Source organism: Micrasema longulum, unplaced genomic scaffold (assembly GCF_059751315.1).
Source record: "Micrasema longulum isolate JH-2025_06_02 unplaced genomic scaffold, ASM5975131v1 h1tg002096l, whole genome shotgun sequence".
In the NCBI taxonomy this organism is placed as follows: domain Eukaryota; kingdom Metazoa; phylum Arthropoda; class Insecta; order Trichoptera; family Brachycentridae; genus Micrasema; species Micrasema longulum.
In genome coordinates, this window is record NW_028279263.1 from 13068 (window position 1) to 29116 (window position 16049).

Here is a 16049-nt window from a genome sequence, read left to right on the forward strand (position 1 = left end):
CATGCTTGTGATTCATTTTAATAAATACGGTTTAGTCAAAATACAGCGAAATTTTTATTATTGTTTTTCATTTATCCAAAATTTGGAATTAATTGATTCATTTTGTTATTATGGTTTTCAAATTTATTTTTCAGAAGATGCCTAGCATATAAATTAATTATTTCAATTTGTATGAATCGCCTAAAATATTACATGACTGATTTTACACATCGCACTTTTAAAAAAACAGTGACGCAACAAAATCACATTTATTAATATATCATATTTGAAGGATTCTTTGTAAACATAAACTGATGTTAATAAATTGTCGGTATACTCATTAAACCTTCTATATGCATTTTTGACCGTACTGTGAAAAATCAGTTTGAATGATAGACTCAATACAAGTCTTTTCATAATAATTTACTATTTTAGACATGATACATATTTATGAAACCATTTTTGTTGTTGTTTATTGTTGCAATATACGAAATTACGAAAATTATATTTGGTAAACGCAATAAATAGTTTTTATTACAAACTATTTAAAAAATGTGAGTGCTAACTTTGAAACTAACCCTTAGAAGATTTAATTGATTATTTCAGTTGATGATGCTCTAAAAATTACATATGACAGCATTTTTTACTTGTTTTCTAAAAAGGTTTTCATTTAAAAGTCTGTATCAATATACCGACGAAATATTAATATAAAACCGTCTTTAATGTCCACTAGTTTCAAAATGTTACCGCCTCGTCATCATAACATTAACTCTTAAAATACTGTGGTAAATAATTCCTTTGCGCGCGGTGATGTAACATCGTGTTACCACAAGCAAAAGACGGAATATCATAACGTTCAGACATTTGAAAAAAAAACATAGAAACATGTTGTTTCATAATTCCTTTTTCAAAATTTTTAAAAATTCTGATTTACTCGTAATTTAGCCCTATTATGGCCAAATAAATAGAAAATCATAAAAACGCCTGTCATCTTACACGCGCGCGCCCCCCATCACTGTTAATAACTGACTGAATCTCTTTCACTCAAACACCGGCCACAGAATCCGATTTGTCTCCTTTGTTAATAGTTCTATCTTCGTGCTCTTTCTCATACAGATTTGTTACTTTATTGGCGTGACATTAATTCTTCGCGTAGCATGGATAATTTTTTTTTGTATTAAAATACAAATGAATTAGTGATTAGTGTCCTGACGAAGAGACGTTTTAAAAGCGGTGGGCATGAAAAATTCGATAAGTGGTTATATAGGTGCTCACTAATAAAAAATATCAGTTACCACTAAAAATTAAGTAATTTTATTATTATGTCTTAAAATTTTAAATGAATTTAAACCAACATTTCCTACAAAAACTGGTTGTTTACTTTGACTTAGGTAAGAATCCTTAAATATCACTGTCAAAAAAACGTTGTACCAGGTCAGATAAAGAATACAGTTCTGTATGTGAAAATCGGGTTGTGGTCCCGTGGCTAGTGTCTCGGACTCACGGCTCAGAGGTCCGTGGTTCGAATCCTACTCTACCCCAACTTGATTCCCATTTTCTAATAGTCAGTTATTTACAACTCGTTGAAAATGGCCCTCAAAATGAAATATTTGGGTAAATCGTAAGAACGCAAATATTTATTTTTATAATTAAACAAATAAATAAACCAGAACAGTGGATGAGTGTTTTCGAGTTGATGGCCGTTCTCAAATAAAAAAAATTAAAAGGGGATTCGTGTGGAATATTCAGCACGTTCGCTTACCATGATTGAATTTCAGGGTTCGATTTCTGAGAAGGTTGGCATGTTACACCGCTGCGCTGTACTACGAGGCGGACTTTTCTCTACTCGATTTCCTTTTTCAAGATTTTTATCTGAGAGTAGCCATCGAGTCGAAATCACTCGTCCAGGTTTCTGATTATTTTTCACGTGTAAAACTGTATTTTTCGTTTGCCCGGACACAGACAGTGTCGTTTATAGCGTCACTATTACTTCAAAGGTACGACTTGCAAAAAAAATTGCTATTTATATCGTGAAGCCTATATTTTACATCCAATATTAATTATTTAAAATCACAAATCGCTTTTTATGAGTATTTTCTATCATTGTCAAACTAAATTTTAAGTCACTATTGTACTGTATTATGAAAATGACTTAAATGTAATTTGAATTTATTCAAGAGTACAAGCTATTATGGATCTGATAGATAATACTTTTGAAGAAGAAATATGGAAGTGTAGGCATTTGCAGAGCTTAAGACCTTTCTCCTTGGCTGTTTAATCGATTGACATTTTTGTAATTTATCAAAGACAAGTGATACTTAAATATACAAATTTGGAATAACTAGTAACCGCTTTCACTTTTTTCATTCTAGACTTCTAACTCAAAAAATAATGTCGGCCTCGTGGTCAGCGCGTTGTTAACCGCGCTGTTTTAACCCTAGAATATTTTATAGTCCCTGGACTGATATCTGAAGCGTAAGACTGATCATCTTACTTTCATAGAACAAAAATGATCAAGATACGCTGAAATTAGTATACAAATGCAGTAACCTGTACACCATTAGGTGCAAAAAGGGAATGATGAAAATGATTTACACAAAATCAGTAATTATGAAAAATTTAGTTAAAGTTATTTAATTTAATTGTCTTTATCCGAAGGACCTTTTTTAAACTACGGGGTAAATACATAGATATATTATTAAAACATTATGTAAACTCTTTTATTTCCCCTTCACACTTTGTAAAAAGGTTCTGCAGACAATACTGTGAGGTAATTGGGCCTCAAAGCTTGTTATGGTGCAAAAAATAATAAAATAAAGTGTCCCATAAAAAAACGGATTTGTCACATAAATAGAGCTGGAAAAATAAAGAAAAACTGGTTTTAAAAGACACCATTTGTTTAAATGTCTACTTTTGTATGGGGAAAAACGTATTTTAAATTAATAATGTAGGTTTATCTCAGATTTAGGTATACACTATAAAATTTTATTTTATTTTATGTGAATCATTTTTTTTTCAAAAAAGTATAAATGTCTCATATTTTGGTGAATAATTGTGTCAAACTCACATAATAGGCTTGTTTTTGCGTTCTTTATATCAATTTTTGGAGACAGAGTTTCATGATTGCATGAAATAACTGATAAAATCGATTTGATCAGTAATCAGTAATTTCCCATCACTTATGAAATTAGTTTGACAGCTGTCATTCTAATCAAGCTTTATATTAAGGACTATAGTTATTCTAAATTTGTGGATTAAGTATCACTTGTCTCTTATCTCCTTTATTAGTATTAAATTCCGCCTCTGTTTAAACATCCATATTTCTTCACTTCTTCCATTTGTGCAGTTAAATGTTTATATTTTTTTTCACCTATACAAAAATTTATGAATTGAATATTTTCTTTTTATCATGATTATATTCGGGTTTTTTTTCTTCGTACTCGTGACCACTATCTATAATGATATCTGAAAATATTAAATGCTTCTTTTATATATCAGGTGATTGTGACTTATTGCATATCTCCCAAGTATTTTTATACAATTTCAAATCTCTCATAAAAATAGTTAATTCTCTTATTTTCTAACATCATTTATTATTTATAAATGACTAGTCCTTTCACTTTACACTTTTCTTGTCTTTGGTTCACTTTTCTACGTCATTTGACTAGTGTCTATGGTTGAAAAATCACTTTGAAATTCATTTACTTATGAGATCGGTAGAATGTATTATTTTACGACTTTTGCTTTGAGCAAAATTATACTAATTATGTTGGAACACAAAAACACACAACTGCCGACAGCAAAAACAGAAAAAGTAGTATAAAAAAGACAAATCTAAATTTAACATTATCAATAAGGACAAATCAGTAAAAATAAACATGAATCATAGGTATTACATTCCCAAATCAACACATATAAAATGTGTTAAATTATTAATTGTTACAAACAAATCAGGTGTATTTAATAGGCAACTACCGACAAATTAGTAGTGTTAAATTAGCAAGTACAGACGAATCAGAAGATGTGTTAAATTAGCAAATACAGGCAAATCCTTAGAGTAACAACACGCCACTGGCTAGAGTTGCCCATACGGAGTAAAAACCATTCTATGATTATTAACTACGAAGTTAGCTACAGATTACGGCAATGAAATGAGTCGTCGAGAATTGCAAACTAAAACCGCCCGTTACACGTTTGATGTTAAACTAAAAACCATACCGAAATTTGTAACGGTTTTTTCTATGCAATAGAGCTAAAAGTCTTCTCTACTTAATTATTACTCTGATGACAAATCGGATGTGTTGAATTAGCAATTACGGACTAATTGAATGTGTAAAATGAGCAAATACAGGCAAATCATATGTTAAATTAGGAAATACAGACACATCTGTCACGAATGATTACAGTATCAAATACCTTATAATATAAAAGTATAAGTACAAGATCAATCAAAAGCATTTATTTGTAAAAACAGCATCTTCTGAGATTATTAAAATGTCAATTGATATTTTTACAATTAATACATTTTTTTAAACGGAATTAAAATGACTAGAATCGGATTAAAATAAAAAATATAATTATAAATAAGTACAGAAAATTGACTAGTTAAGAAAATGGTATGTAAAAAAGTAAATACATTTAAATCTCCTGGATGTGACTAGATACATAATATTTTACCTCAATCTATAACTAAAATTACATTTTATGATATTTACGATATAAATTAATATTTCAAATGACTAGAAATAATCATCTTATTAAAAAATGTACAAAAATTAAATATGCGTTAAAAAGCAATTTGATGATATTTGATACGTAAGTACATTTGAGGGTTCTTTTCCATTGTTAAATATTTTTTCAAAATTGAAAATTGACTCAAAATATGTTTATATTTCATTTTTGCCAAAACGTACTGATTTCCGGTGATTTTGTAGTTTCAAAATCAGTTATTTTTTTAATGAACTATTTTCAATATGGCCAGTCTTTTAAGTAGAGGTCAGTGCTACATAAGCTCCTGACGTCACTGCAACCTCTGAAGATCTATTGGACTGGATGTAGCCATTAAAATCATTTCTAAAAAACTGACCATTTCCGAAAACATGTCAGTTTTGAGAAAAATTCAAAACAAGTATTTGAATTTGGTAGACCGACCTTATTTATTCTCTTTAACTTCATCCACGTCGTATCAATTTTTTTATTTTAGACAGTCTATATTTAAAAATATCGAATTTACAAATATGTTGTTATGGAAAAGAACCCTATAATAATTAGTCATTTGAATAAAGGTGCCACATGACTTTTGATTATTTTAATATCAAAATGAGAAGTTCTCAATTGATTAAGCTAATATTGTTTGGATTATTTTGTTATCAAATCATATCGAATCGATTTCGAAAGCTTCTAAATGTTTTTCAGCAACTTCTGCAATACTCATTGTTTTAAATTAATCAATAAAGAAGTTCAGTGCTACTGGAAATCTATTTTTTTTTTTTAATTTACGCGCTTTAAAAATTATAGCATTTAATTGTACAACGAAGTTTTTCGGAAATGTATAAAAAACTTCATAAAAATAGTTTTAATAAAAATCAACTACTTTGAAACGTCACCGGTTTGTTTGATTCAATCAATCAATCGTAGCATAGTTATATGTTGTGATTGATTTGCGGTTTCCAGGCAGCCATGTTTTTCAATATTTAGTGTGTTTTGACAGGTGGGGGATTCTCCTGTTAAATGTCAGGAAAACTCACCGACTTAAGGGCGTTACATCATGGGCGATATAATTTCAAAATTTAAAAAAATCAAATCTAAAATAATACGGTATTTAAAACTCCTATTTTTTGGCCTAATTTGGCAGACTTTCAACCATTTTTTTTAAACTACTGAACTTCCTCATCAGATAATCATTTTATCTAGAATTAAATTGTTACTAAAATTGTGTATTCATTTCAATGAGAAAACAAATCACGGGCATTTTTTGTAAATAGTACACTTTTTTTTATTTTATATGAAGTTGGCTGCTTTTAATATTTATACACATAAAATAACAATAATTTGCCTTTTAAAATACAAAATAATGTATCATTTAAGGAAATCAATGTCAGTCAATAATACTTTATAGAAATTTGAGCAAATGTGGAAATTTGAAAAAATTGTAATTGGAGTATGTACAATATTTGTATACGGATTATTTAGAATTCTCCAAATAATTTTAAAATGATATTAAACTTTTAACTTATATGAAAGAAACACACAAGCATAACTTTATTAATGTTGTTAAAACTGAGTATTGTATGTTAATTTTTGTTGAAAATTGTCCTATTGTCTTCCATTTCTTTATTTAGAGACGTCTAAACGCGTAAGAAAAAATGTTCAAAATGATGTAAATTGCAGATAAAAAATGTCTTTCGTGAAAAAATATAATTAAATCCATTATTTTCAAGTCATTTTTTTAAATAAAAAATTCTTGCAAGAATAATTTCAATCATTAAAACACTGTTTTAGATGTGACGCTTTTTCATAGGATCTCCGGTACGTAAATATTTTTTTTAGATTTCAGATGATTTTGACATTGTTTTCCTTTATAATGACTGTTTAAAAATGATTATGAACACATTTAAAATTATAATCTAATTGTAATAGAATAATTTTGTGAAATTGTTTAGCGTAAAATTACTATTTAACTGTTACATTTTTCCACCTCACTTTTTCAATTCAGAATCATAACATTGATACAAATTGCACTGATTCAAAGTTTTACGTGGCTGTCAGGCACGTCAACGACAAAACATCTTTTAAAGACACATTTTAAAATGAACGCTCATAAATGCATTTTCCCTTAAATTTGACAAAAATATCTGCGAATAAATACAGATGTTATACAAAAATTTTATGAATGCGTAATTTATTGATGCAGCTGTTACTTAGGGGGAGTTTTAAACCCTAGACGGATATTTGATAAGGATTATAGTAATTTAGATATTTTGATTGCTTAGGAACAGTTGCACCAAAAAGTTAAGTTAAGTCATTGTTACGTTTTTGTCAAAAAAGACAAATGGTTTTTACGAAACGAGTAAAATAAAAGAGTCCGATTTGCCAATTTCGACGAAACCGCAACAAATAGTTAACTATTTTTATTTCTATAGTCATTTTTGCACTGTGAAAAACTCGCCTCTGGCTCAAATAAAGTAAACATATATAACATTAAAAAAAGAAAATGTGGAAACTCAGGTGTATACATTTGCACAGTGACAAACTTATTGCCAAACAGCAACTGCTATCAACCTAGCAATACAATTAAAGGTGTTTTTTTTTAAAAATCAGTTTACTGACAATGCTTTTTTTAAAATTATTTTCATCGTCATTTACCTTCAATGGAATAAAAGTTGAGAAATAATTATTATTTATCGTGGGTATACTGGCAAAAAACGTTAACTCGAAAATATGCGGATTTGGCTTGATGGTGCAGTTTCAGTTCAGTTCAGTTTTTAACGCTCTACAAGCTGGAAAAATAAGCTAAATAATATTCAATTTCATATGTCTGTAGTTTAAAAAATAAATTTAAGGTAGTCGTATACCCGGTATTTTATTCAGGCTTAAAGCTTTAAATTGTTTAATATTTACTTTGTATAAAATTAAGAAACGGAAAAATTAAAAACGTGTTCTTAAATGAGCACTTAACATCTTACTATATATTTAAATAAGATATAAAAGAGTATCATTGGAACAAAACTTAAATGCTTGATTTCTCAAAACAGGGATTTAAGAGTTAAAGCTTTTTGCCAGTATACTTACGATATGAGGGTATTAAGAGCAAGCGTAGAAATCTTTACCAAAAAAGGAAAATTAGTTCTTGATGCAAAAATAAACTATACATAAAACCTACCCACCTTAAAAGCGTAATTCAAAACCGTCTCTAAATCTTGCAAGAACATATTTCAACTATACTACTTGACACCGCAAACTGAGCATTCTCCATTGAGTTGGTGAAGCATGATAAGAAATCTCACAATTCTTTTTTTCAAAGTTTTTCGCAAATATTTCAGTACTCCTTTAATGGATATTTCTTAGACTGCTTTTAATACCTTCATATATCGATAATTGTCTTCAAAACGCTGTTAATTCACAAGATTTAAAAAAATTCCACCGATTCGATGTCTGTGTTGATTTTTCCACATTTCCTTTTTAAAATGTTTTTATTCTTCTTTATACAGTTGATTAAATCAAAAATATTTTGAGTTAGTATATCGTCGTCTCGATGGCAAAAAGACCAATTGAAAAATACTTAACATCTCCTTTTTAACAAACTTTTTCATGGCGTTAATGTTTATATCCAGTAAAATATATTACCTTAATGATTATCCCAGCTGAATAAATCGCACCGCCAGATGTACACTGTTGTTAGTCTAAAAATGACCTTTGAATAATTATTATGATGGTAGTTTAATCACTTTTTTGTCTTTCTTTGGAGAAAACGTATATCTTAGATTTTTTTGACATACCACAAATTTCAATGTTCTTTAATGAATGGACTGCATTCGTCCGTGAATTAAATAAATAAATCTATAAATAAAAGCAATTGAGTAAAATATCAAAAAGAACACTGAAGTAATTCTACAGTGTTCTTTACATATTTTAACAGTCAAATGAGCAAATTCTACAAAAAATACTGGGTATTATAATGTCAATAAACATTGAGTTACGAGCATTAATACATATTTAAATGTTTTTTTTTTGCTCTCGTGCAAGTATTGCAACGAAAATGTTATATAAGCTAGTTAACTTAGGTCATTTTTATCGCACCTATGATATTTTTAAACTTAGGTCTGTTTACCACTAAGGTTACGATACTTCAAAAATAACCATAATCTTCTTGAAATTGAGAAATTTGTACCAAAAAATACCGCTGATTAAGGTTAAATGCCTTTTTTTAAAACGAATACATGCGTTTTATTTTGAGCGTCATTCTGTAAAACAGTGTCTTATCAAAGAACCAGAAGGTGTCTGTCGCTGAGGGACAGGCCGGGGTGAACCTGCCCATCCGCGCTATGTCACAACAGGTCTCCATTCTGGTCGTCCAGATCTTGGTCAGGGTCTTCTAGGTCGAGGTCGTCGTCGTGCAGAAGTCCATTGTTGTTGCTGCCTCCTGGGGATCCCTGGGAGCTGGGGGCGTCGTCGTCCTTCCACTTGTCCATGGACCGACGGCGGGCGTTCATGAAGAAATTGCCGACGGTCGTTGGCTCGAGCCCCAGCTGGCGAGCAATTGTTACTTGCATCTCTTTCGAAGGTCTCTTCGTTTCCTGGAAATTTTGAAAGGAAATTTTATCAATCACGACATTTTAAATTCCAGACAATCATCATCATTCGTTCACCAGTAAATTTTTAAGTAAAATCTAATATAATAATTAATCGTGGCGAACAAATGTTCAGAAAATGATTCAACTTCTAGATATTATGACAATTGATCAAAGAATCAAATTCAATGTTGCCAATGAAATAAACAAAATTATTAAAGGAATAGTTCCGAGATATTTTCAAAATAAACTAAAAAATAATGAGTTCTTTCATAACTATGCAACAAGAGGATCTAAAAATATAAGACTAGAAAAGAAATCAAAAGCAATGTCCCAGAACTGCCTTATGTACAAGGGAATAAAACTATTTGAAGAAATACCAGAAAGCATAAAAAATTAAATTAATGTAAATATATTTAAAATTAAATGTAAAAAGTATATATGTGAAAAATATTAGGTAGTATATAGTTATAGTGTAAAAAGTGAATTTAATTAATGAAAATGTACATATGAAACAGTTAATATTATAAATTAGGATACTAAGTGTATATTAGTGATAAATAATGTTAGAATAAGTATAGATGTAAATATTGTGTTGTAAATATATATTAGACTATGTTACATAGAACTAAATAAATAAATAAATAAAAAAATTCTATTCCGGACATTCATTCAATTCAATTCAATTTCAAACCAATTTTATTTATTCATATATATGTACATTACAAAATGGAATATCTTAATTCATACATATAGGAAAAATAAAAATAATTAGGTTAAATAAGGTCAGTATTTAAAAAAACACATAAGTATACATAATATCCAGAGAATAATATGTTAAAAAAGTAAGAGAATCTTGTAACGAAAAACTCCCTCACAGACGTGAAAAATGTCAATGTCCAAAGAAATATTGTTCAACATAGAGATAGCCCTTCCAACAGGCATAACTATTGGCAGGTTGCTCCTGTATATTGAAATGTGAAACAGTCTATGCTGACGCTGTCTAGGGTAATTATCCGGAACATAAAAGCTAATGCTCCACATTATTTCAGGGTTGTCAATAATACCGCGCAACAATCGAAAGAAGTGCGTAGTTAAATACACATTCTTTCTGGTCTTTAAACTGCTGTAACCAACCATGCCCTTGAGGAACTCAGGAGGATAAATCCATGGGTAATATCCGCACTCCCTCGTGTAGAGAAACCGAAGAAATTTCTTCTGAACCCTCTCCACCATAAGAGAGTACTTCAATTCACGCGGTCCCCAAATCATCGAGCCACTCTCGAGTCTACTTCGCACCAACGAGTTATAAAGAATTCTCAGTACTCGTGTACTGCCAAAAACCTCCGCAGTTCGCAAGACGAATCCTAACATCTTCAACGAACTACTACAAACTGTTTCGATCTGATCATGAAATGTCAGGGAACTCACAAAATTGATGCCTAGATCTTTAACCTTCGTAATCCGCATAAGATTCTGGTCATTCATTCTATAGCGGAAGAAAAGCGTTATGTGGGCCCTGGTGAAAGACAGAACTGAGCATTTTGAAATATTGAAAAATAATTTATTTTGTCTTCCCCATTCATCAACCTTATTCCCTTTCTTGTACTAAATAGTTCATGGACACATTCGGATACGTGGAAATTTTGAAATATAATCTCACTAAGCATATCATTACAATTCCAGCCATTTGTCATCGTTTTTATTGACTTTTCAGTACTTATTAGTTCATGGGCGCAGAAATTGTACACCTGGAAATTTCGAAATGAAATCATATCAACCATAGAAATTTATTTTCCAGACATTCATCATCCTCATTCCCTTTTCTGAACTAAATAGTGCATGGCTACTAAATTTGGATACCTGGAAATTTTGAAATGAAATATTATTAAGCATGATAATTCTTATTCCAGGCATTTAGAATCATCTTCTTTGAGTTTTCTATACTTAGTTTACCAGCCCTGAAATTGTACACCTGAAAATATTAAAACGTAATCTTATAAATCATTAAAAGTTGTATTCTGTACATTAATCATCTTCATTCCATTTTTAACACCCAATAGTGCATGGTCACTGAATGTGTATACCTGAAAAATTTGAAATAGAATCTTACTAAGCATGGCGGTTTATATTTCAGACATTTACATCATCTTCAGTGACTTTTCATTTCCTTTAAGTTCATGGGATCTTAAATCGTAGACCTGGAAGTTTCATTGATAAAATCTTATCAATCGTTGAAATGTTATAACACATAGTACTGCCCTTCCCTACGCATTTAGATGCTCAGAAGATCAGCTACACGGTATGGATTGCCAGTTGAGCAAGTATGAACCGTATAAAGGCTTTACTTCCATAAAATAATACTTCTTCTTCTTATCAGCCCGTTTCTCTTCACTGCTGGATATAGGCCTCTTCCAAATGTTTCCATGTTTTTCTGTCCTGGACACTCTGTTTCCATCCATGGCCCACAGGTTCGACGACGTCGTCAGTCCATCTCCTCTGTGGTCTCCTTACTTTCTTTTTACTTTCTTAGGGTCTCCAGTTTAGTATTCTGGGGGTCCATCTATCTACTTCTTGTCTCGCCTCATGACCCGCCCACTGCCATTTTTGTCTTCCCACTCTTTCTGCGATATCGGTCATCTTTGTACGGCGTCTTATCTCCTCATTCCTTATTTAGTCTCTTAAGGAGACGCCCAACATTTGTCTTCCCATAGACCACTGAGTGCGCTTAATTTTGTGAACACTTCTAGCAGTGAGTGACATGGTTTCAAGACCGTATGTTGCCACCGGCAGAACACAAGAGTTGTAGACTTTGGCTTTCAGATTATTTGGGATTTCCTTATTTCTGAAAACGTGTTTCAGCTTTCCAAACGCAGCCCAGCTTAACCTGATTCGTCTAGGCAGTTCCATAATTTGATTAAATTTTCCCAATTTGATTTTGTGCCCAAGGTAAATGTACTCGTCAACAGCACCGATAGTTTTACTTCCGGTACATATGTTGCTAAGTATTGGATTCAAAATCTTTGTTTCGTCTATATTCATTTCAATGCCAATCTTTCTAAAGGCACTCTTTCTAAAACAATACACAAATATCAAATTGGTCTCAGACAGTTGAAAATTTTGACTTCTATCGGGCTATAACAAAAGGTTTCTATTCAAGAAATCCCAGAAGAGAGGGACTACATATTATAATGAAATAAAAAAATAAATAGTATAAAAGGTTTGTGAGACTGGAAAGTAAAATACATATAAATAAAATACAAGAGAATACTAGCTAGTTAATGCTTGCCCCCGTGTTCACCGTCTAATTCAGTCAAGAGCAAATAAGATCCCACGAAGAAGAGAAGTCGCTAAGGAGTAGACAAGTTCAATAAAGGAATGAATTAATAAAGGAATTTTAAAAATAAATAATAATTTTTAAAAATAAAGGAATTTTTTTCTATGATTTATTTTGTTGCCCTTTAATAATAAGGAGTATTTTTGTGTTTTTTTTAAATATTTTTTATTTACTTTTTGAATTACTATAAAAAAAATTACCATATTATCTTTTACCGAATGTCTTGTTTTTTCTTTCTTATGTTACACAAAAATATTATAACTGTCCATTATTTATTATAGGAGCAAAAATTCATTTATCAACATTTTCTTGTATGTACATGAACAGGCTACGCCTTTGTGGGATTTTTGTTTACTATTTTACTATTAATATGTATTTCATTGTAATGTAATTATGCTTTATTTTTTTAAAACTCACCTATCATTTATGTTTATTGTAAAAAAACAAAAAAGAAATTATAAAAAATTACAAAAGTAACATTCTAAACGATAAATATGAGAAAATATCTAAAGTCCTCAATTATATGCATAATATTTTTTACAAAGAGTGTTTATAATAAATTATATCATAATAATAAGAAAAATTGATCTGGAAGCTCGCGCGATAGCAAAAGATAAAATATCGAGGACTTGCGTCAAGTTTTGACGCCCCACGGGTAGGTTTTGGCTTACATCTCTTGATTCGAGATGGTCACGTTGCGGTAAAGATTTGGAAATCAGCTCTCAAAATTTTGAGGTCCTTCGTCAACGGATTTTTTCGACGGATTGAACGTAGTTATGCAGAAAGCAGCCAGTCCACAATTTTAAAAAAAATAAATTGTTTTAGAATGCAGTAAGGTAAATTCTATGTTTTCCTGAAAACAGCTAGGTCACTTTTGTACAAAAAACTGTAATAATCACCATCTGAAAATAGTACCGATCACAAAAACGGCATTTCTCAATTTGTAGAAAAGACCCCACAAGACTAGAAACATCTTAATAATACTTAAAAAATCATTGAAATTGGTCAAATACGTAATTAAATTATAATTTGTAATGTAAAAAAAACTAATGTATTCATTGTTTACCATTTGTCAAAGTCAAAAACATTCAAACTGTTTTGTAGATTTGATTTTTCACTCTTCACACAAATGTGCTATTATCTAAGTTTCATTTTCTATGCCTGGCTGCTTTCTGCATAACAACATTAAATTGTCCCTTTAGGTTGTTCAACCTTAGTTCGAAATAAACAGTTCTGACAACATTGCAAATGTGCCGCGATTAACGGGGCTAGTTGACATACCGTATCTACGCACAGGAATAACTTCATGACAATGTATATTCCAGACTTTATATATTAATAAAAAAAATAAAAATAGTATAGATATAAATAAAATTATGAAATACATTCTTATTATTAAATAAATCAATATAAAAACAAAAATAAAAAATTGTTGACTAACATTTACCTTAAAAATAGCCTGTAGAGTACGGCGCTGTAGGTCGGTGAAAACCAAACGTGGCTTCTTCGGTGAAGGAAGTAGGTCCTGGTTCGTAACCATAACTTCCTCCTTCCTCTTGCAACCTTCGCCAACGGGAATTAGACAAAACACATTGCGAATTCAGGCATCTGTTATCAACTGGTTTTTAATATTAATGTAAATCTGGGCTTAATCGTATACAACATTTAGCTTCTATTTGCAACCTTTACAAACAGGCTCGATCTTACATTTAGAATTGTTCACACTATCAAGCAGTATCATATTTTTAACCTTAACAAACAAGCTCAATCTTACATCTAGATTTTTTTTCAATATACAGTAGTATTGTCTTTGCAACATTAACAAACAAGCTCAATTTTACATCTAGAATCGTGTACAATATCTAGCAGTGTCGTCTTTACAACCTTAACAAACGGGCTCAATCACACATTTAGAATCATGTACAATATCCAGCAGTGTCGTCTTTACAACCTTAATAAACAAGCTCAATCTTACATCTAGAATCGTGCGCACTATCAAGCAGTATCGTATTTGCAACCTTTACAAACAAGCTCAATCTTAATCTAGAATCTTTAATCATCTAGAATCTTTTACAATATACAGCAGTATGGTTTTTGCAACCTTAACAAATAAGCTCAATTTTACATCTAGAATCGTGCGCACTATCAAGCAGTATCGTATTTGCAACCTTTCCAAACAGGCTCAATCTTAATCTAGAATCTTCAATCATCTAGAATCTTTTACAATATACAGCAGTATTGTTTTTGCAACCTTAACAAATAAGCTCAATCTTACATCTAGAACCGTGCGCACTATCAAGCAGTATCGTATTTGCAACCTTTACAAACAGGCTCAATCTTAATCTAGAATCTTCAATCATCTAGAATCTTTTACAATATACAGCAGTATTGTTTTTGCAACCTTAACAAATACGCTCAATCTTACATCTAGAATCATGTTGTTTTTACAACCTTAACAAACGGGCTCAATCTTACATCTAGAATCGTGCTGACTATCAAGCAGTGTCGTATTTGCAACCTTTACAAACAGGGTCAACCTTACATCTAGAATCGTGCACACTATTAAGTAGTATTGTCTTTGCAACTTTCACAAACAGGCTTAATTTTACATCTAGAATGATGTATACTATCCAGCAGTATCATCTTTACAGCATTCACCAAAAGCCGTACACATCCAGAAGTATATTCTTGCAACTTTCGCTCATATAAATAGGGCAAAGCGCTTTGCGAATTCAGGCTACATTACATTTAGACTAGTTAAGTTTAGTCCATTTAATATAAAATAAATTACGCATCTGTATTTTACATCTAAATTTATTTAGAAAAACATGAAATAAAATACCTCAGTAATTTTATGAAAATTATAGTTTTTTTTATAGAAGTGAGAGAAGATTTAATTAAAATTTAGAAATTTAGGCGGTTTTGGTTTACCTAATGATGGCGGAATCTCACCGCTATTTTTTTCTTTTAAAAAAAAATAAAAAAATATGAGCGTTTTATGATTTATTCAAATATTTCAATTTTTGTGGCCATTTTCAACGAGTTTTAAATTTATAACTCACTATTAGAAATCGGAAATCAAATTGGGGTAGAGTGGAGTTCGAACCTCGGACCTCTGGCCCGCGAGTCCGCAACACTAGCTACGGGACCACAACCTGATTCAATTAAATAATGTGCTTACATATTTTCTTTTTAATAAAATCTCCGTCTCTGCTCAAAAAAATTGCACCACAACAGGCCAGGAGGCCTAATTGGTTGAAAATCCTTTTTTAGTTTGTTCCTAACCGGGAATCGAACCTGGCACGCTCTGTGACTGTGATCTTAGCCATTACACCACGGAGACCACCTTCAATTTTTATATAGTAATGAAAAAATATTATTGCCGTTATTAGAATATTGTTTGGTTATTATTTGTGAAATTTTCACATAGTTTTTTTTTAAAA

General features: G+C 30.8%; 1 protein-coding gene across 1 annotated transcript in view; it reads right to left on the bottom strand.

The window, feature by feature from the left end:
- Positions 1-8168: 8168 nt before the first annotated feature.
- onecut (homeobox protein onecut) overlaps positions 8169-16049 on the bottom strand; it is a 44833-nt gene continuing 36952 nt past the window's right edge. Inside the window, exons 3-4 of the mRNA XM_088239227.1 lie at positions 14054-14169; positions 8169-9275 (exon numbers count right to left, since the gene is read on the bottom strand). Of these exons, the coding sequence (XP_088095353.1) occupies positions 9027-9275; positions 14054-14169 (365 nt within the window). The 3' untranslated portion in view covers positions 8169-9026. The remainder of the gene's footprint in view (positions 9276-14053; positions 14170-16049) is intronic.